Source organism: Sciurus vulgaris (genome assembly GCF_902686455.1).
Source record: "Sciurus vulgaris genome assembly, chromosome: 16".
NCBI lineage: Eukaryota > Metazoa > Chordata > Mammalia > Rodentia > Sciuridae > Sciurus > Sciurus vulgaris.
In genome coordinates, this window is record NC_136477.1 from 504,828 (window position 1) to 524,144 (window position 19,317).

The window sequence follows — 19,317 nt, forward strand, 5'->3', positions numbered from 1 at the left end:
CGCTGCCTCCCTCCCAGCAAGGAGACCTCGGCAGGAGCAGCTCCACCGGGAGAATGCGGCGTCCTGCAGGCCACTCGACTGTGGGGTCAGGAGAGTCGTGGCCTCTGAGGGAGCCCGGTCCCGCACCCGTGGGCTCCAGCCCATGGCACCACCCGAAGAAGTTCAGCAGTCCCCAGCATCTGCAATACATCCCAAAGGCTCCTCCCCAAGTCTTGGGCTCATCAAAGCAAGGATGGCGAGCCTCCCAGCCCAGAGGAGCCCAAGAAGGGTGCCTGCCATGCAGGGTCTTCGGGCAGAAAAGGGGCATGAGAGAGGAGCCTGGGTGAAGCCAGGGTCCTGCCCAGAGCAGCGCGTCAGCACGGGCTTAGCAGTGGCCAACTCTGCCTGGATTCCTGAAATGTGGAACTGGCCTAAAATTAAAAGCTCATTCAAAACAGTGGTGCAGATATCAGACTCTGCCCAGGATCAGGGTCCAGTTCCCCTAGTGAGGTCAAGAGATTTTGCAGGAAGCCCCCATCCCTGAGCCAGGGGCTTTGAAGCACTTGGGTGAAGAGCGGCAGGTCTGAAATTCCCTCCAAATGGCTCGGAAAAATAGAAATGAAGAGGATTTGAGGGCCCTCTTCTTGGGAGGCTGAGGCAGAAGGATGGCAATTTCAGGCCAGTTTCAGCAGCTTAACAGGATGCTGTCTCAAAATAATAAAAAGGGCAGGGGATGTGGCACGGTGGTAAAGCACCCCTGGGTTAAACCCCTGGTACCAAAAAGAAAGAAAAAAGATCTGGGGGAAATGCTGAATTATAAACAGAAACAAGACAAACGTGAGGGGCCACAGAGCAGCGCGAGATGTTTCCCTGTGAACAGGTTCACTGGCTCCCTCACAAGAACCAGGTCTCCTATTTCATCTGCTGACCTATTTCTCATATAGGGAAACTGAGGGGAGACTCTGTGAAGACACACCAGGAGGAGCCTACCAGAGCGGAGGCAGGCAGGTGACTCGGCCACAAGTCAGGGACCTGGGAGAGGCAGGAAGGACCCTCCCTGGAGCCTCTGGGGCAGCTGCCCACTCCCACCTGGACCTGACCAGGCTCCAGGGGAGGAGACACTCTGGGGCTTGTGGCTGTCACTCACACAGCGTTTCGCCTGAGGCCATGCAGCTGGCACCCACGAGGCAGCCAGGGTGGCAGAGCGCTAAGGCTAGCAGTGTCTCAGAGAACACCTGGCAGTATGCTCGCCATGAAGCCTTGGTGGAAGGCCCAGCCCTCCCTGACCAGGACCTCAAAACACCACACAGCCTGCAGCCAGAGCACCAGGAATTTATTAAACACTCCCTTTCCCCAAGCTCAACTAGTCACACACAGGAGGGCAGGGGCAGGGGCCAGGCCTGCTCCTCATGGAGTCCCTGGGCCCACCAGCATGAGGGAGGACACTGGGTCATGGGAGGATGGGGTAGCCAGGGACAGAGGCTTCTGGTTGGAAGTCCTGGATCCCCAGTATAAAGGAGGTCAAAAGTATAAAGGGGGGAAGAGCAGGTGGGGCCCACGGGGGGTGGGGGCACATGGCAAATACGTATCAGGAAGCATAAAATCAGCCCTTGAGACAAAGTTCACATCCTGGGTTGCAGGGCCCACCACGCACACGCGCACACACGCACACACACACAGACACAAAATGCTCCTGGGGTGGGGGCAGGGTCCCAGAGAACCCCCCGCCCCTGCCAAACAGCTAAAAATTGGGAAGAGTCAAACAAAGACTGTGACCAAGCCCCACAATTTATCAGCTGGGACAAGTTTTGGGGTTTTTTTCCTCCAAAAATGGAAATTTAAAAATTGACAACAAATCATGCCAAATTCATTAAAAGTGATAAAAACCCAGCCTCTCCCACCTCATCTGAGCCAAGAAAGCTAGTAGCCAAAGAAGAGACATTGAAGTGCCCAGGGCAGATCTCCCTACCCAAATTCAAGTCCAGGGTCGGGCACTGCAGGGCTGGGACAGTTTGGGCAACCCTAGCCTCAAAACTCATGTGTAAGAGCAGGACGGTCAGGGCAAGGGTGAGAGAGAGCCACCCAAGGGATGAGCAAGTGTCAAGGACAATTCTGAAACACTGCAGATATTTTAGCAGACGGCCCCGAGGTCTTGGCGCTGGACGAGGTGGCAGACAGGCACTATGCGGCCATCAGCTGTGCTGCTCCAGGTAGGCGGACAGAAGCAGCCCCGGAGGCAGGAAGTGCAGGTGCCGATTGCTGACCTTCATCTGCCGCCTGCCCTCCAGGTCTGCACCTGTGGCAGGGACAAGTAGCTGAGAACTGAAGGACTCCAGCCCTGCAAGCAGAGCACGTGAACCGGAGTGGCCTCCGGACTGCTGTCAGCTGGGTTCCGGGTCTGGTTGACCATCGTCCCTGGGTCCCTGGGAGGGAGGAGCTGAGCACCCACAGCTCAAGGCCAAGAGAACACTCACAACTGTGTCACCCAGTGTCCAGCCTCCTGAATGTCTCCCTGCCTACACGGTACAGGTGTCTTCAAAGTGCCAGGGCCCTGGGCGGTGCCTCCCCTCTGGGCCAAACTGAACCGGCCTTGCCCACCAGGCTCAGTCCCCTCCTGGAGCTCGGCCTGGGAGCCCCTGCTCCCCCGCCCATCTCTCTAGGCCCTCCTCCAAGACCTGGATGCAGCTTGACTGCAGCCAAGCCCCTCCACCACAGGCTAGGGAACAAAGGGGGCTGGACTCCTGGAGAGAGCAGGGGAGGAACTATCCAGGGTTGCTATGGAAACCATCTCCTCAACAACTCCAGGCAGGAGACGGAGAGAGGTGTGGGAAGCAAGGACCACAAGGGGCCAGCCAGGTCCTGCTGGGTCCCTCTCTGGAGGGCTGAGACCACCCCACTGGGCCTATGGACACAGGCTAGGCTGGCCTAGCTTCTAGTGTGTGCCTCCCTCCGAGCCAGGCCTTGCCACTCCACCAGGCCCTCTCCCCTGCTCTGGAGTTGTGGGTGGTGGGCATCTGTCCACTCGTCCAGCTACGTCTGCAGCAAAAGCCAGCACAGGCTGGCACACAGGGCATTTCTGATGAGTTGAAGTAGAGTCCACAGCCACCCCTCTGCTAGAGGGCGCCCACTCCTGGAACACCTTTCCCACCTCCCCTTTGCTTCCGGCCTGACCGTATGGGTTATGGGCACGGGCACTCACTAGCTGAGATGAGGTCCATGTACTGGCAGACGGCATGGAGCAGCAGTCTCTCAAAGCTGTGGACAAACGGGCAGTGAGTGGCCAGGCCAGGAGCCTGGGACACACACACGGTTTGTTGCCCACCAGCCCCGACCTGTTGTCCAGCATGGCTGTGTACACTGCCTGGGGGGACACAGAGAAGAATCCCAGCAGGCGCTCTTCCCAGGTCTCCAGTGTTTCCTGTAGAAGAAAGGGGCCCAGGGATCAGGCCACTGTGGGGCCTTGCTGCCCAAGGGCCAGGACGCCCAAGACAAGAAGGGCAGAGCTCAAATTCAGTGTTCCAATGTCACCGCTGACCTACCCATGAGGTCACCTGTTTTCCAAAGATACCAGGCACTTATACATCTACATAACGTGTCCAGCCTTGATCTTCTGCTTAGTGAACTCCTGTACACCCTGCAGTGCCCACCTTCATTCACCCGACTCCTACTCTCAAAGAAGCACCCCCGTCCATCTGTGCGTCCTGCACCATTGATGATCATGGTCTGTATCCCATTGCCTCTCACCATATCACCAGCCCTGGGTAACAGGTCCTCCTTCACCCCATCCTCAAGTGAGAAACTGATGTAAAACAGGCCCCCGAAAACACCAGGCGGGTTGGGAGGGAGGCCCAGCTCTCGGCACTCACCATGGGAATGCGGCTCCGCTTGAGGACAGCTCGCAGGCGGCGGCTGATGCGCTGGAAGCACTCCCGGGGAGTGTAGGCAGGGTCCTCTGGAGGGTCCAGGGACAGTGATGCCAGCTGCCGGCCCCGCCCACCCGGCCCCGCCCTCGCCCGGTGGGCGGGGCCGCCCGCAGGCCCGCCTCCACCAGTTCACCCCGCCCCTTGGCCCAGGCCCCACCTCTCCGCCGGTCTTCCCCGCGGGCAGGCCCCCTTCTCCGTGCCTTGCTATGGCCCTCATCCTCCAGGTAGCGGAGAACCCGCTCCTGCTCCTCCCCGGAGCGGTTCATGAAGTCATTCCAGACCTGGATGAGGCATCGCCCTGAGACTCTGGGCGTTGACTACTTCAGGCCTCAGTTTCCCCACCTACAAAGGGACACCTGAGGCCACCCCAACCAGGGAAGCACTGCTGTGGATACCTCTGACAACTGGACTGGCCAAGAATTTAGGGGGCACCTAACTGACGCGTGTGGGGCCCGAGCTGGGTGCCGGGAGAGCCACAGACCAGGATACACCCACCAGGGCAGGGGCATGTGGGGGCAGCACTCCACAATCTAGTCCTTAATTTCAGCGTGAAGAACAGATGGGTCAGGATGCTGGAAGCTTTTGGGAGAGCTGGCCTAGGCTAAGAACCCAGAGGGAGACTGAGGGGCCTCATCCAGGGCCCAGAAGCAGGAGGGTGCTCCGGCCAGGCAGTGCTAGGGCGGGCACAGCGAGCACAGCCTCACCTCCACGTAGCTGGCATTGCTGCAGGCCTCTGCAAAGATGCCTGGTGCTGCAGAGGGTGTCAGGTCCCCATCCTCCAGGCCAGGCGGGTCCCCATCTGTCTCCAGCAGAGTCAGGAGGTACTGGGCTGGGTGGGGAGAGACAGTCTCTGGGTTGAGGGTGGCGTTCAGGGCCCAGGACCACCCGTCCTACTTCCCAGCCTCTTCATTCCATTCTCCCATATTTTTCCCCAAATGTACAGGGACCATCCAGCCTCCAGAGCCCTGCCTTATGGAACTCCTACACACCCTTTAAAGTCCCAGCTCCAATGCCCAGAACTCCCTCTGGCCCAGCCCTGATCCCCTGGTCTGGGTGTCTGTGTCTGGCTCAGGTTCCTGCTGAGCTCAGGGCCAGACAGCACGCATTCCTGTCCAAGGCTGGGCATCCCCAGGAGGGCCCCTGCCCCCTGCTCACTGTTCTGCAGGCGTTGGAGGCTCTTGCGCCCCTTGGCCTTGGGCACCAGGTCTGAGTTCCGCACGGCCTGGTTGATGAAGTGCTGCTTCCGCCGGGAAGCTGGGAGTCTCTTCACCTGGGAGCTGGCCAGAGTGGGCAGGCAGTCTGGGAGTGGCCTATGGCAGGCAGGTGACCCTCAGGACCATGGCAGCTCCCAGGCAGAACCTACCACACCACCACCTGCTTGGTCCGCCCCGGGGGTGAGCAGCTCCCACCTCTCACAGGTGGAGTCCTGGGCCACTAAGTCCTCACTGCACAGGACACAGGTGTGCCTGGGATGGCAGACCAGGAAATAGGCCTGCCCAAAGCCAAACCACATGCGGCGGCCAAGAAAACTAGCCTCCTCACCCCAAGCCTTCCGGATTCTAGTCACAGGCTAGTGAGGCCCACAGCCTCCAGGACCTGAACGCTAGCCCCTCTGGACACTGAGAACTGAGAAACTTGACACCATCAAGGCCCCCACCCTGGGCAGCAAGTACGCCAGCAAGCAGCCCCAAAGAGCTCAAGGCAATGCCAGAGCCCACCTGCGATGACCCCACAGTGTCTCCCAGGAGCAGGGGCCAAGGAGGGGCAGAGCAGCCCTGGGAGCTAATGGCTCTCCTGCTAAGGCACTAATTGCAAGAACGGATTAGCTAGGGTGGCCAGGCCTGCTGGGCACCCAAGGGCACAGAAGATACAGCAGCTGTCTAGGGAGGCACTGGGGGCCTCTGGGGTGGGAAGAAACTGCAGCATAGCCTGCTTGATCAGCCCCCAACCCACCCCAGGCCCCAGGCTCAGACCCTGATGGCACCTGCCACCTGCCAAGGTAGCCTCTGGGGTCCAGGGTTCCAGGATGGGCCACCTCCGACCTCCCTTACTCACTCGGCTTCAGCCACACAGGGCTCCTCCCTGCCACCACCGCTGCCCTCAGGCCCGTGGCCATCGGCTCCCAGACCACAGGGCCAGCCTCATTCACAGCCCCACCTGCCACCCAAAGGTGCTCCCGGAAGTACCCTAACTCCACAATGGAGGAGAAAATTCCACCCACCTTCCCACATCCAGAAGCTCCAAGACACTCCCCCATCCAGAACCTCCAAGACACTCCCCCATCCAGAACCTCCAAGACACACCCCCATCCAGAACCTCCAAGATACACCCCCATCCAAAACCTCCAAGACACACCCCCTTCCAGAACCTCCAAGACACTCCCCCATCCAGAACCTCCAAGACATTCCCCCATCCAGAACCTCCAAGACACACCCCCATCCAGAACCTCCAAGACACTCCCCCATCCAGAACCTCCAAGACACTCCCCCATCCAGAACCTCCAAGACACACCCCCATCCAGAACCTCCAAGACACTCCCCCATCCAGAACCTCCAAGACACACCGGCAGACACTCCCCCATCCAGAACCTCCAAGACACACCGGCAGACACTCCCTCTTCAAAGAGAAGACACGTGAAACTCCAGAACTTCAGGACGGGACACATCTGTGGGGTCAGGAGTGAGGCCAGCGTCCACTGAGTCTACATGTATGCAAAGAGCCCCAAGCTTAAGTCTGTGCACTTTACAGAATGACTCTGGTGAGACTCAGAGCCGTGTGAAGTCAACATGGGGCAGGTGGAGACAGGCGCAGCTCTGTGGAGGCTCCCCTGTGGCTGTGGGTCTGGGGGGTGCCCAGTCAAGAGGGGCTGGACACTGCTTGGTTTCCTCCTTGACGGGTCTCCTCCCACACGCAGCATTCCTGATGACTGCTCCCTAGACTGCCTCCTCCGCTTTGGTTCACTTCCCGCCCCTTGTCCCACCACTCCAAGGGACAAATGCACCTCACAGATTAGTCAGCCATGGTGCAGTCACCAGCCCAGAGGCCCTCAGCTTCAAGAATGCAGCAAACCAAGTCCTCAGCACAGCTGGTTGCTGGCACTCAGCAAGTCCTTGGGTGCCAGGCCATAGTCCCTGTGGCTGCTCCCCTCCTTCCTGGGCAACCCTGCCCAGCCCCAGGCCCCACCCGGGCAGCTGGTCAGGGCTGATAAAAGGCTGAGTCCATGGCCCAGCACCATCCCCACAGCAGGGCCTGCCCTCACCCCCACTTTACAGAGGAGGGCTCTGAGGTCCCAGAAAGCAGGCCTCTCCCATCTCCCACCAACATGGACAGGTGAGCCTGGGACTGGCCTTGGGTCACCACAGCCTCCCTGTTCCCTTCATCCCACCAGGTTTACCCTGAAGGTGACGAGGACTCCACAGATCCTCCCTTGCTCCAACACTGCCCCTGGTACCTCCTGGGCTCTCCAGACCATGCAGCCCTACCTGGTTCCACTGTGACCCAGGGGTTCATCATCCTGGATGCAGCTCAGTGTTAAGCGGCCTTGGGTTCAACCCCAGAACCACAAAAAATAAGATAAACACGCATGCCCTGGACTGTGAGTGAGGGGTATGGCCACTGGCACCCACCACCAGGGCTGCCCCAGTGTGTCCAGGAGGGCCACCCAGGCCTTTGCACAGGCCCGTGCTTATGCTGGCTGTCCCTCTTCAAATGTCAACCCCTGGAGAGAAAGCCTGTCCCCACCTGATCCCTCAGTTCTCCCAGCCTTCCAAGCTGGCCCACTTTGCTCTTTACTGCCTGACCACTGCTAACTGACCCCCAGAGAAGGGGTCAGGGTTCTGCTGGTCTCTGTGAATCCCAGCAGCAGCCAACAGTGGGGCTTCACCGTGCCTGTTAAATGACTAAATTCCAGTCCACACACTCAAAGCAGCTGCTCTGCCTTCCCAGCCACTCAAGGAGACCCCTCTACGATGGGGAAACAGAACTGGAGTGGGCAGCCCTTGGCAAATGTCCACACCACGCAAGTTATACCAGCAACCACAGTGGCAGACAGGACGAAGGCGAGGGTGCCGGGCAGCCCCATCTCTCTCTGGATCCCATGTTCAGTGATGGGACCTGTTGGCAGTCACTCCCTGGGCAAACACACACCTTCCTGGGCACCTACCCCTCCCCCAGGTCGGGAGGAGCCACTTCCTCCAGCAGGAAGAGTAGGTGACTCAGCGGGTGTGGCAGGCCCCAGCACCCAGCCTGGGCTGAAGGCAGGGCCCCAGGCAGGTGGGCACCTGCAAGGGAGGGGTGCACAGCACGGCAAAGGCACAGGAGTTTACATGTCCACAACACAGGTACCTACACCTCAGTTTTAGAAAGATCTATGGGGAGGAGCCTGGAGCCAGTGGGAAGTAAATGCCCCCAGGGAAGAGGTCCTCTGGCCTGGAGGCCTCCCAGTGGAGGTGCCAACAGCAACCATAAGCCTGAAAACAGAAGTCAGCTGGTCCAGGTGGCGCACATCTGTAACCCCAGCTACTGCCAGCTAGGGCGGAAGGATCAAAAGTTCCAGGTTAACCTGGTAACTGAGACCTTGTCCCAAAAAACAAAAAGGACTGGGCTCAGTGGTAGAGCACTTGCCTAGCAGGCACCAGACCCTGGGGTCCATTCCAGCACAGAGGGGGAAAAAATTACAGAAGGGATGCTGCAATTTGCTGGGCACCTCTGCCTGTCTGGTGACTGATCCCAGCCGCTCCCGGAAGAGACCACTATCACCATCCCATTTTACAGACTGGGAAACTTAGGCAGTGAAGCGATGACCAACCAACCCGGTGGCAAGGCCACACCTGTAGGAGGCAGAGATGGACCTCACGCCCGACACAGGGCCCGCCAACGGTGAATCTCGGGGCGCAGGGGGATCACAGCGGACTGCCCGGGCTTTTGCGTGGCCTGTTTCAGAGTCCCGCGCCCTGGGAAAGTCCACATATGGTCACCGCTGCCCGCTTCCGGGTGCACTCTGATGACAGGCGGCAAGCTCCTATTTCGGGGTGGGGGGGGGGGAGGTGTTAACTCCCCTTCCCCACTTAATAAGGGAATTTACCCAGAAGGAAAAAGGCCTGTCTACCAGGAAGGTGGGAGCGGGTAACCCAGATGGGGCGCAGAGGACCAGTCGCGCAGGTGAGCACCAGACCCGAGCCCGACCCGCGCAGGCGGGCAAATGCCCACCCACCCAGCGCAGCTTTCCCGGCACGCGCCCCCACCTCATTCAGCTGGGCCAAGTAGGCAGAGGACCCCGCGGCAAACACCCAGGTACGGGGCACCTGCAGCCCGGGATTAAGGAAGGGCGTCAGCGGTGTTTCCCCCCAGCAAACCCCGGCCAGAGGGCAGCACCTGGGTAATAACAGGACCACCCCCCAAGTCTGGGGGCAAACAGCGAGCGAAAGCGGCAGGACAGGGGAAGCGCGGAGGGGGCCGGGCGGGGAAGGGGACGGCGCCCGCGGGCGGCGGAGGGCAGGGAGGAGGGGGCCGAGCTCGGGGGGAGGGGGAGCGCGGGAAGGGGCCGGGGCGCGGGGAGGAGGGGGAGCGGAGCAGGGCAGCGGGCAGGGGCGCGGAGCCGGGCCTGCGGGAGCAGGGGAGCAGGGGCCGCGGGGCGCCGAGGGCCCGACCCCCCGCCCGCCGGCGCTCACAGCATCCGCCGCCCGCCCGGGGCGCCCCCCGCCGCCGCCTCCGGGCTGCCCTCCGGGTTCTCCAGCGCGACCATGGCTCGCGGCCGCCGCGGACGCCGCGGGGCCTGCTCGGGCCGGGCGGAAGTGACGGCCGCCGAGGGCGGGCCGGGGAGGAGTCGCGGGCGGCACGGGGCGGGGACGCGCCGGGCGCCGGGCGGGGAGCGCCTCCTCCCCGGTGGGGCGGCGGACGCGACACGGGCCTCGGGCGCCCCGGGAGCCCCGTGCGCGTCCCGGCTGGGCCGCAGTTCACCGGTCTCTGACACCCGGACGCCGTCGGCCCCGCACGCCTCCGCCTTTAGGATCTACTCGTCGACGAAGGCCCGCGGTGGACTGCGCGCGGTGCTGGGCGCCGGGGACCTGCAGTGACCAAGACGCCCTCCCGCGCTGGGGGCGGTCCCCGGGACGGTCCGGGCAGGCCTCCGCAGCGGCACTGGTGGCCTGCAGAAGCTGACCCTGGAAATGGGAGGACCCAGGGGCAGCCAGAATCGGGGGGAGCCGGGTGCCCTGTGATGACCGCTCTGTTGTTTGTTTTTTGTCCCGAGGGTGATGGGGAGCCATAGGAGAGTCTAAAGAGTAAGATTAAAACTACTGTAGAATCTAGAGTCCATCTTCCAGTCCATAAGACGTGCAGGGAGCACAGGACCTTGTCAAGATATAACCTGCCAGATCCTGCCCAGCGAGCCGGGGCGTGGGACGAGGCCTGACAGTTTTAGCAAAGACCAAGGGGAAGAAACGTGAAGAGACCCCCAGAGCGCACACTGTGAGACCTCCTGGAGATCAGTGTGGAAAGCGGCCGAAGAACTCCACGTAGGCACCAGCCAGGAAGGAAGGGTGTCCCCTGGGGTGTGGCTGCGCAGGGGCGGGCGCGGGAAGGTGTGGCTTCCTGCAAGGGAGCTGCTGAATAAATGCACGAGAAGGAGGGGTCAGGTCTGGTGTCTTGCCCCCAGGACGCCTGTCCCGGTACCTCCCCTACACCCTCCTGGGCCCCCAAACAACCAGCTCTCTCACCCCAAAACCTGTACATGAGGTGCCACGCCCCAGAATCACCAGCCACTTGTGCCCTGCTGGACCATCCCAGGCCACCCTCCCCCAACAGGCCCCACACCCACCTAGTAATCTCAGCCCCTCATCCTAACCCTTCCCTATTCCTGCCTCAAAGAATTGCACTTTCTTTTCTAATTTTTCAATCCATTGTCAAGAATGATTTTTTGTGTGTGGTACTCAGGATTGAACCCAGGCTGCTCTACCACTGACCTATGATCTCTACCCTCAGTCCTTTTTAAAGTTTTCCACTTTGAAGGCTGGGGATGTAGCTCAGTGTTTGCCTAGCATGCGTGAGGCCCTGGATTCATCCCCGGTTTAAAAAAAATATCTTCTTGAGACCCTGCCTCCTGAATTGACCTCAAACTTGTGCCTTGGCCTCCTGTGTAACTGGGATTAGAGGTGAACAGCACCACACCTAACATAAGAATAAATTTTAAAGGTATAAGAGGGTGAAACAGGGTAACATCTGTATCCACAAGGCTCCATTTTCTGGGGATATTTATATGCACTTATATGCCATGCATATTTACTTTCCTCGCTCCTTTTTAGCCTTCTTTCTTAGGGGTTCTGGGGATATGTGTACTGTGTGAGAACTAGTCATTGACCTTTGCTCCTTTGGGTCTCTGTGGTGGCTGGAACACCCCAGAACCCAAGACAGTGCACAGAGGGAGTTCTGGGTAAATGTCTGTGTGCATTGGGATTGTGGGTCCTGGTTGCCACCTTGGCCTTGGTACTCTGTGCTCCACCTGTTTCCTGTTGGCATTGAAAAAGACCCTCTGTCCCCAGCAGCTATTAGGCAATTGCAGCCAGATGGGTGGGAGATGACACTAAGGATCCGATTTGCAACCTCAGAACCCAGCCAGGTCTGGGATGTCCCTCACCTGTCCTGGAACTCTGATGGCTCCTATTCTCCTGGGGGCAAAATCTTAGACCCTCATTTGAGCCTTGTCCTGAAAGCAGTGTCACCGTCCTCCTGGCCCAGGCTCCTGGAGCCCCAGTTCCTCCGAAGGCGAGTCTACCGGCGGGCGAAGTGGGTCCTTCCGCCTCCACGCAGCCACCTCTGTCCCGCTCCACCGCCAACTCCATGCTCCTGCCCATCCCTTCGGCGATCTCGCCCTGGCGATGCGCGGGCAAGAGGGCACTGGGGGAGGTTGCTGCGCTGGTGGATGGTGGGCGCGCACGTAGAGGAGCAAGCGAGGAGACCAACGGCCGCAGGAGAGGAGCGAAGGCGGGGACAAGGGAGGGCACAGAGTATAAACGTGCGGTCGCCGCGCTGCGAGCAGAGGAGCCGCCGAGCCCAGCGGAGCCGCCCACTAGCCGGAGCGCCTCCAGCCGAGACCCTTCCCGGGTTCCGCGCACGCACGCCCCGCAGGCCTCTAACCGGGAGGAGGGTCCTCGCGGCAGTCCCAGGACGCAACCCCCGCGGGCAGCAGGGAGGAGGAGGACCGTGAGACCATGAGCGCCGCGGCTACGTCGGGGCCCAACTCATCATGGTGGGCGCCGGCCAACGCTTCGGGCTGCCCAGGCTGCGGCGTCAACGCCTCAGAGGGCCTGGCTCCCGCGCCGCGGCTCCTGGACGCCTGGCTGGTGCCGCTCTTCTTTGCCGCACTGATGTTGCTTGGCCTGGTCGGGAACTCGTTGGTCATCTACGTAATCTGCCGCCACAAGCAGATGCGCACTGTGACCAATTTCTACATCGGTGAGTGTCGCGCGCTGCGCGGCGCCTGCCCACGGGTCCCGAGCCCCTGCTAGGGCCAAGTGGCCAGGGGCGCCCCCGTGGCGGGTGGGGTCCGTTACGGACGCGGTCTCTCCCTACAGGAGCCCCATCGTCCTTTCCCTCGTGTCCCTGTACCTTAAGCTAGCGATGCAAACTCCAATTCCTGTGGGCTGAGGAGTTAGAGGGGAGGAGTGAGCTAGGAGGCAGCCTTGCCACCTCTGTTCAGTGATTTTCCGAGCCTCCCTCGTGCACTGTGAGATGGGGTGCACTCCCTGGCACAGGAGTGTGCGCAGGGTTCTTACTTTGGTGGCTTTGGGGCTCCACCACGGTCTCCAGTTTGGAGACTAGGAAATGGGCAAAGGCCTGCTCGGGGGAGAACCCAATGTTTCGCCTCAGAATGACCACGCAGCCCGTTCTGGGCCGAGAACGGAGGCTCCCTAGCCTCTCCAAGGAACGCTGGGGTGGGGGGATCCTTGGATAAGATTGGGGGCCAGGAGCTGGGCCAAGACGCCGAGCTCGCGACCATTGCCTGCCCCTCCGCCAACCGCAGCCAACCTAGCAGCCACGGATGTGACTTTCTTGCTGTGCTGCGTGCCCTTCACGGCCCTGCTCTACCCGCTGCCCGCCTGGGTCCTGGGCGACTTCATGTGCAAGTTCGTCAACTACATTCAGCAGGTGCGTGGAGGGTTGGGGACCTGGGGAGGCGGGCGCGGGCGGACCGCGGTGCACCCCAGCGTCTGGGAGTGGGCGGGGTCTGGGTACCGACGTGCTGTGGAAAACAAGGAGGAAGTTCTGGGGTCACGGGGTGGGGGAACAAGTGACTCGGGGAGGGCAACCAGGCTTCTGCAGCTTCTTGTCTTCTTGCCCCACCACCCTGGGAAGGTTCTGCAGCACCCTGTGTCAGACTTGGGTTATCAGGGTACTCTACAATGGCTCCCTCACTCCCCTTTCCGCTTCTCCGGATCTCCTCTTCTGGTTCCCCCTCCATTTCCCCTCAACCCTTGGCCACTGGACATGCCTCCTGGGACACTTCCTGTGTGTGCCTGAATGGTCAGACGTGGGGAGACAGGCAGGGCCGAAGGTCAGGGCACACGCCTGCCTCCCGGCTTTTCCAGGTCTCCGTGCAGGCCACATGCGCCACCCTGACCGCCATGAGCGTGGACCGCTGGTATGTGACAGTTTTCCCGCTGCGGGCCCTGCACCGGCGCACACCTCGCCTGGCCCTGGCCATCAGCCTCAGCATCTGGGTGGGTGAGTGCGGTGCGGGGTGCGTGTGGGGGTGGGGGGGATGTATGCATGTCTTGGTTACCCAGGACCACCCTACCCTTCTTGGCCTCTGTTGGACATTTGGAATATGGGCCACACTGGGTCTACCTAAAAGAGGGCCATGGAGGGTACAGACGCGGGCGTGGCACTTAGTAGGCCCTCAGTGAATGCAATACCGGAAGACATCTGAGGGGGAAGAGGCGGGAGCCCAGGCGCCACGCCCCTCCGCCCCGGGGGCTGGGTCCTCCCGACCTGCCTGTGGTACAGGCTCAGCTGCGGTGTCTGCGCCGGTGCTCGCCCTGCATCGCCTGTCGCCGGGACCTCGCACCTACTGCAGCGAGGCCTTTCCCAGCCGTACCCTCGAGCGCGCCTTCGCACTCTACAACCTGCTGGCTCTCTACCTGCTGCCGCTGCTCGCTACCTGTGCCTGCTACGGGGCTATGCTGCGCCACCTGGGCCGGACCACGGTGCGTCCCGCGCCCACCGACAGCGCACTACAGGTGCGCGGCTTGGCGCGGATGGAGCCGGGTGGGGGCTCTGCAGGAGGCGCAGCTGGGGGCACCTGAACCCAGGAGGTCAATCGGGGGGACTCTGAGGGGTTAGCCCAACTCTTTCCACTAACTAGCTCCCCTCTCCCAGGGGCAGTTGCTGGCGGAGCGCAAGGGAGCTGTGCGCGCCAAGGTCTCCAGGCTGGTGGCGGCGGTGGTCCTACTCTTCGCTGCCTGCTGGGGTCCTATCCAGCTCTTCTTGGTGCTGCAGGCACTGGGCCCGACGGGCACCTGGCACCCTCGCAGCTACGCCGCCTATTCACTCAAGATCTGGGCACACTGCATGTCCTACAGCAACTCTGCACTGAATCCCTTACTGTATGCGTTCCTGGGTTCCCACTTCCGACAGGCGTTTCGAGGCGTGTGCCCTTGTGCTTCTGGATGCCAGAGGGGGCCCCGCGAGCCTGTACCCTCAGACCTCGAGCCCCCCAACACGGAGTTGCACGGCTTGGCTGCACGCCCAGCCCCGGCAAGGACACCAAAACCCAGGAGCCGTGGGCCAGCAGAGAGAGGGCTGTGCACACTAGGGGAACACACTGCCCCTCTCTGAGCCTTCTTGACTTTCTGGGGATCTGCGTGGGCCCCTCAGGAGCAGGGTGTGCTTGAGCAGCAACTAATATTCTACTATTAATTTTGTATTATCGTCCCAGATGATCAGTGAACATGTTCCAGTCTCATTGCCTTCACATAGATCTGCCTGTGATACTCCACTTGGGGTTCTGTCATTCCTGAAGCCAAGGATGTGCTAACAGTCATAGCTTCTCCGTCTTTTCAGAAAGGGTCAGGTGTTCTCATACTGTCATGTGGTTGACTGTAGGAGCATAAGATCCATTCACCTTTATTGATATTAAACGTGGAAACAGCATACACCTTGGAAACATGTGCAGGGTGCTCGGCTGAAGGTTCTGGCTGTGTGGTCCTGACAGGGTTCCCTGCGCTGGACCTGCAAGCTCGGGATGCTTGGTCTCCTGGCAGGGGCAAGTGCTCCTCGTGTGGCGGCCTGGGCCTCCTCCCTGCATGGCAGGCTTGGGTGCCATACTTACTCTTTGGCAGAAGCTTCCAGAAGGAAACCAGGATTCTCGATTCAGGAGTCCCACAAGTCCCAACCATACAGGCAGGGAGAGCCCTGGTTCCTGGTGGTGAGCTGCAGCACTCAGTCATCCTGCAGGACAATAATCCCGAGGGCCCCAGGCCTCCCAGATAATTCAGGGATGTGATGAGGATCTCCAGGAGAAACCTGGACTGGCTGAGATCCTGGTGAGAACATCAGGCGATTCTGGCACCAGGCATGCTCCTTCTGCTTTTCAGACCAGTGTGCAGGACAGCCTGGACATGAGCACGAATTCCTGCCACTGCTCACAGCTCCTGCCTGCCTCCCTCTCCTCTCCTCTGCCCCCAGATTTAAACTCCCTAAACTCCCTATATCTGATGAGAAGATTCCTCTTTCTTGTCTCTGGGCCTGGACCCTGTTGATTTCTTGTTTTCAGCCAGGGTACATGCTGGGTGACGCACCCGGCTCTGCTCAGCCAGGGTACATGCTCGGTGACCCACCCGGCTCTGCTCAGCCAGGGTACATGCTGGGTGACCCACCCGGCTCTGCTCAGCCAGGGTACATGCTCGGTGACCCACCCGGCTCTGCTCAGCCAGGGTACATGCTCGGTGACCCACCTGGCTCTGCTCAGCCAGGGTACATGCTCGGTGACCCACCTGGCTCTGCTCAGCAGCCTGTGCCTCTGGGAGCCCTTCAAGGGCCCTCCAGGCTGGGTCAGACACCTCCCCAGGCCACTATGGGCCTGGTCCCCTTGAGCCGTACCTGCTCCCCACTGTGTTCCCAAGACCCTGCACACAGGACTGAATACCATCTCCCTGCGAGAACGAGAGGGGGAAGCACACCGCGGGGCCCAGGCACCCAGCAGACACGAGACCCCCATCCACACAGAGACCTGTCCTCAAATCTGCATGGCTTTATTTGTAAGAGTCCCAAACTGGAAATAATCAGATGTCCTCCAGTGAGTGGACAGTACACCACTAGTGCCTTCACATGGTGGCCACAGAGCAATGGCCTCTTGGCTGAGGTGGGAAATCATGAGCTGGGTCTCCAGGAACAGAGGCACCGAGTGAAGAAAGCACACTCCCTGCTCACAAGATGTAGGATTCCATAACCTAACACTCTTGAAAGGACAGAATGATGGGAAATGGCCATCAGGGGTCAGGGACAATGGGTGGGCGTGAAGGACGCTGAACTTGACGGGAGATAAACACGTGATAAAGCCTTACAGAAGCATACATACAGCCCTATAAAATGGAAAATCTGAATAAGATAAGTGGATCGCACTGAGGCCAACGTTGTAATGTGAAATTGGACTATAATTTTGCCAGATGTTACTAGGAAGACTTGGTAAGCATACACTAGATCTTTCTGCAGGATATCTTAGGAATGCATGTGAATTTATAATTCTCTCAAAATAAAAAGTTTAGGGCTGGGGAGATAGCTCAGTTGGTAGAGTGCTTGCCTTGCAAGCACAAGGCCCTGGGTTCAATCCCCAGCACCACAAAAAAAAAAAAAAAAAATTTAAAAAAGCTAGGGTAGTGGTACATGCCTGTCATCCCAGTGACCAAAAAATGGAGACAGGAGGATCACAAATTCCAGGGTAGCTCAGCAAATTAGGAAGACCGTGTCTCAAAATAAAGAGCTAGGTATGTAGCTTAGTGGTAGAGTACTGGCCTAGCATGTTCAAGGACCTGGGTTCCATTCCCAGAAATGGATACCAAAACAAAAACAACATATAGGGGCTGGGGTTGTGGCTCAGTGGCAGAGCACTTGCCTGGCATGTGTGAGGCACTGGGTTCGATCCTCAGCACCACATAAAATAAGTGAATAAAATAAAGGTATTGTGACCATTAAAAAGAAGAAAATGAAAAAGAAAACATGTAGAGGAGAAAATGGCTTGTGGGCCTCAGTTTCCCCAAACCTGGGAATCTCATTTTCTGAGGTGAGAGGGCGCCACCTAGCGGTCCAATATGAAGCCACGCCCAGCAGATATTAGCCTCGCCCAGAAGGCCGCAGCTCCGCCGGCGCCCAGGTGGTGGCGCGCGCGTCCTGCGAATCCTTCTCGCTCCTTTCACCCCACATAGGATTGCTCGTTCCTATGTGGCACCCCACTAGGATTGCTCGTTCCTATGTGGGGTCGCTCGTTCGCACCTAACCTGGACCCCCGCAGCTGGAAATGTATCCGTTGTGAAAAGAGATAAGCACAGTCATTATGCATTTCCTGCGTCCCAGGCACTTCTGCTTTGAGGGTCCTTTCCGTGAAAAAAATGTTGAAAATATTTCAGGAGTACATTGGTATAGAGAATATACTTCAGGCTGGATTTGTTGTTAATAGAGTCTATGATATTATGTTCTGGGGTATGTCTTCATTTATGTATTTTTTTGCTGTGCTGGGCACTAAGGCCTCCTTATTAAATAAAAGTAAATAAATAGTGGGCTGGGGTCCTAGTGTAATGATAGAGTGCTTGCCCAGCATGTGTGAGACACTCACTAGGCTCAGTGCTCAACACTACATATAAATAAATAAAATCAAGGTCCATTAACGACTAAAGAAAAATGTTTGTAAAGCAAATAAAATTAATGCATTCCGTGGGCCCTGGCCTCCTGCACCTACTGTATAACTGCAGCATCTGGAGAGGTGTGGGTGGCAGCGGACAGCCAAGCGCTGAGGTGAGGCTCAGCATTCCCCTTCAGGTTTTGAGAAAAGATCATTTTGAAGTGCCCTGTGTAGACAGACACTCAAAGCCCTGGGAACAAGGGAGCAGAGAGGTGACATTTAACATTTAACCAACTTCGTCTGACGCTGCTGTCCTCAGGACTTGAGGGCCCTCCTGGAAGCCAGATACAGGGGGTAGATAAACAGCTGTTTCAAAATAGAAAAGGTCTCAGTGAAGATCTGAGGCATGGTGGGGGTGTGAAGAGGTGAGAGGGGCTGGGAGGCCTGGGAGGGAAGCTGAGGAGGACACAACCTGAACCAGAGGACACAGGCCAGGGGGCCCTCTGGGGAAGGGCAGGCCAGGCGGCGCCGGGGCAAAGGCCCAGAGGTTCGAATACGCTTGAGAAGGATGCACTGGGGAGGTGGGCACTTGGGGTTTTAACTTGAAGAAACTGGAGGACCAGGCCTGGGTGAATTTTTAAGATTCACCCCCAGAAGAGAGTGAGAATAGTGAGTGACCAGGGTTGGGTGAGTTTTGGGGGTGTCCCCAGACTCACAGGGCTACCACAAAATGGCCTGTCCAAACCTCGTGGGGCTGGAGTGCCCATTTCACAGCTTGTAGCGACCTGAATTCACAGGCCCACTTTGCTGCTGGCGGCCAGTCCCCCCCCCCATCGCGGGGCACCCCAGGATCCAGGGGAGCCAGCAAGTCTGTGTAAACTCCCATCTCCCTCCTGGGCTACAAATAGGAGCCCCTCCCAGCAGGCAGCTGTGGCTGCTGCAGCCCCTCGCCCTCCCCCAGCCTGGGATGCTGCGCCCCGTGGGGGAGCAGCTTCCCTCCTGGCCTTCGGGTGACCAGACCCCATCCTGCCCGCTCCCAGCGGGCTGAGTCCGCAGTGGTTCCTTTGCAGCGGGAGGGACCGCGGCCCGGCGCTGCGGGGCGGCTCCGCGCCCTTCCCGGCGGTGCTCCCCGCTGCCCTCTGCGGACGCAGCGCTCGCCTCCCCGGGACGGGGTGCCGCGGGGTGCGGTCCTCCGGGCAGCGGGCGCCTGGCCGTGGAGCCCCGCCCCCGCCGCAGGGACAGGGCGCCCACCCCCAGGTGCGGGTCTCGGCCCCCGGCCGGCGGGGCGCGCGGGGCCGCTGTTCGCCGCTGCGGGACCTCTGGTCCTGCCTCCGGGGCCCGGCTGCTCGCGGGTCTCAGAGCCCGTTTCGCAGACGTGGAAACCGAGGCTCTGCAGTGAAGTTACTCGCGCTGGCGGCTCAGCCTAAGGGGCGAAGGTGCAACTCCAGGCCGGGTAGGTCCATCCTCAGTGCCGGGTAAGGTGGGGAAAGCTCCCGGACCCGGTGGCGTGGGGTCCCCCAGCTACAGCACAGCCGGAGCGCGGGGCGAGCCCAACCCGTCCCCTTACCTCAGGCGCTCTGGGCC

At 59.8% G+C, this 19,317-nt stretch overlaps 2 protein-coding genes across 4 annotated transcripts; one reads left to right on the forward strand and one right to left on the reverse strand.

Moving 5' to 3' along the window:
- Nucleotides 1-1,295: 1,295 nt before the first annotated feature.
- Nucleotides 1,296-10,528, reverse strand: R3HDM4 (R3H domain containing 4). 2 transcript variants are annotated; one of them, XM_079116599.1, is made up of 8 exons: nucleotides 9,572-10,528; nucleotides 5,058-5,212; nucleotides 4,607-4,731; nucleotides 4,060-4,183; nucleotides 3,846-3,931; nucleotides 3,312-3,397; nucleotides 3,179-3,234; nucleotides 1,296-2,275 (listed from the first exon to the last, which is right to left on the reverse strand). In XM_079116599.1, the coding sequence occupies exons 1-8, from the start codon at nucleotides 9,643-9,645 to the stop codon at nucleotides 2,172-2,174; spliced, it is 810 nt and encodes a 269-aa protein (XP_078972725.1). In that variant the 5' UTR covers nucleotides 9,646-10,528; the 3' UTR covers nucleotides 1,296-2,171. The 2 variants fall into 2 exon arrangements, with proteins under 2 accessions (XP_078972725.1, XP_078972726.1); XM_079116600.1 differs by lacking the exon at nucleotides 9,572-10,528 and adding an exon at nucleotides 9,146-9,165.
- Nucleotides 10,529-10,977: 449 nt separating this feature from the next.
- On the forward strand, nucleotides 10,978-15,761 carry KISS1R (KISS1 receptor). 2 transcript variants are annotated; one of them, XM_079115103.1, is made up of 5 exons: nucleotides 10,978-12,353; nucleotides 12,922-13,046; nucleotides 13,487-13,622; nucleotides 13,905-14,137; nucleotides 14,277-15,761. In XM_079115103.1, exons 1-5 carry the CDS (start codon nucleotides 12,110-12,112, stop codon nucleotides 14,733-14,735), a joined length of 1,197 nt encoding a protein of 398 aa, XP_078971229.1. In that variant the 5' UTR covers nucleotides 10,978-12,109; the 3' UTR covers nucleotides 14,736-15,761. The 2 variants fall into 2 exon arrangements, with proteins under 2 accessions (XP_078971229.1, XP_078971230.1); XM_079115104.1 differs by lacking the exon at nucleotides 13,905-14,137.
- The last annotated feature ends 3,556 nt before the right edge of the window (nucleotides 15,762-19,317 follow it).

What these genes read in the sequence shown, in the direction of transcription:
- KISS1R (XM_079115103.1), top strand. Translation starts at nt 12,110, where the DNA reads ATGAGCGCCGCGGCTACGTCGGGGCCCAACTCATCATGGTGGGCGCCG. An exon ending in TGTGACCAATTTCTACATCG is followed by an intron (nt 12,354 to 12,921) that starts GTGAGTGTCGCG and finishes CGCCAACCGCAG; the next exon opens with CCAACCTAGCAGCCACGGAT. An exon ending in CAGCCTCAGCATCTGGGTGG is followed by an intron (nt 13,623 to 13,904) that starts GTGAGTGCGGTG and finishes CCTGTGGTACAG; the next exon opens with GCTCAGCTGCGGTGTCTGCG.
- R3HDM4 (XM_079116599.1), bottom strand. Translation starts at nt 9,645, where the DNA reads ATGGTCGCGCTGGAGAACCCGGAGGGCAGCCCGGAGGCGGCGGCGGGG. An exon ending in CCGGGCGGGCGGCGGATGCT is followed by an intron (nt 5,213 to 9,571) that starts GTGAGCGCCGGC and finishes TGCCTGCCATAG; the next exon opens with GCCACTCCCAGACTGCCTGC. An exon ending in ACAGCCATGCTGGACAACAG is followed by an intron (nt 3,235 to 3,311) that starts GTCGGGGCTGGT and finishes GTTTGTCCACAG; the next exon opens with CTTTGAGAGACTGCTGCTCC.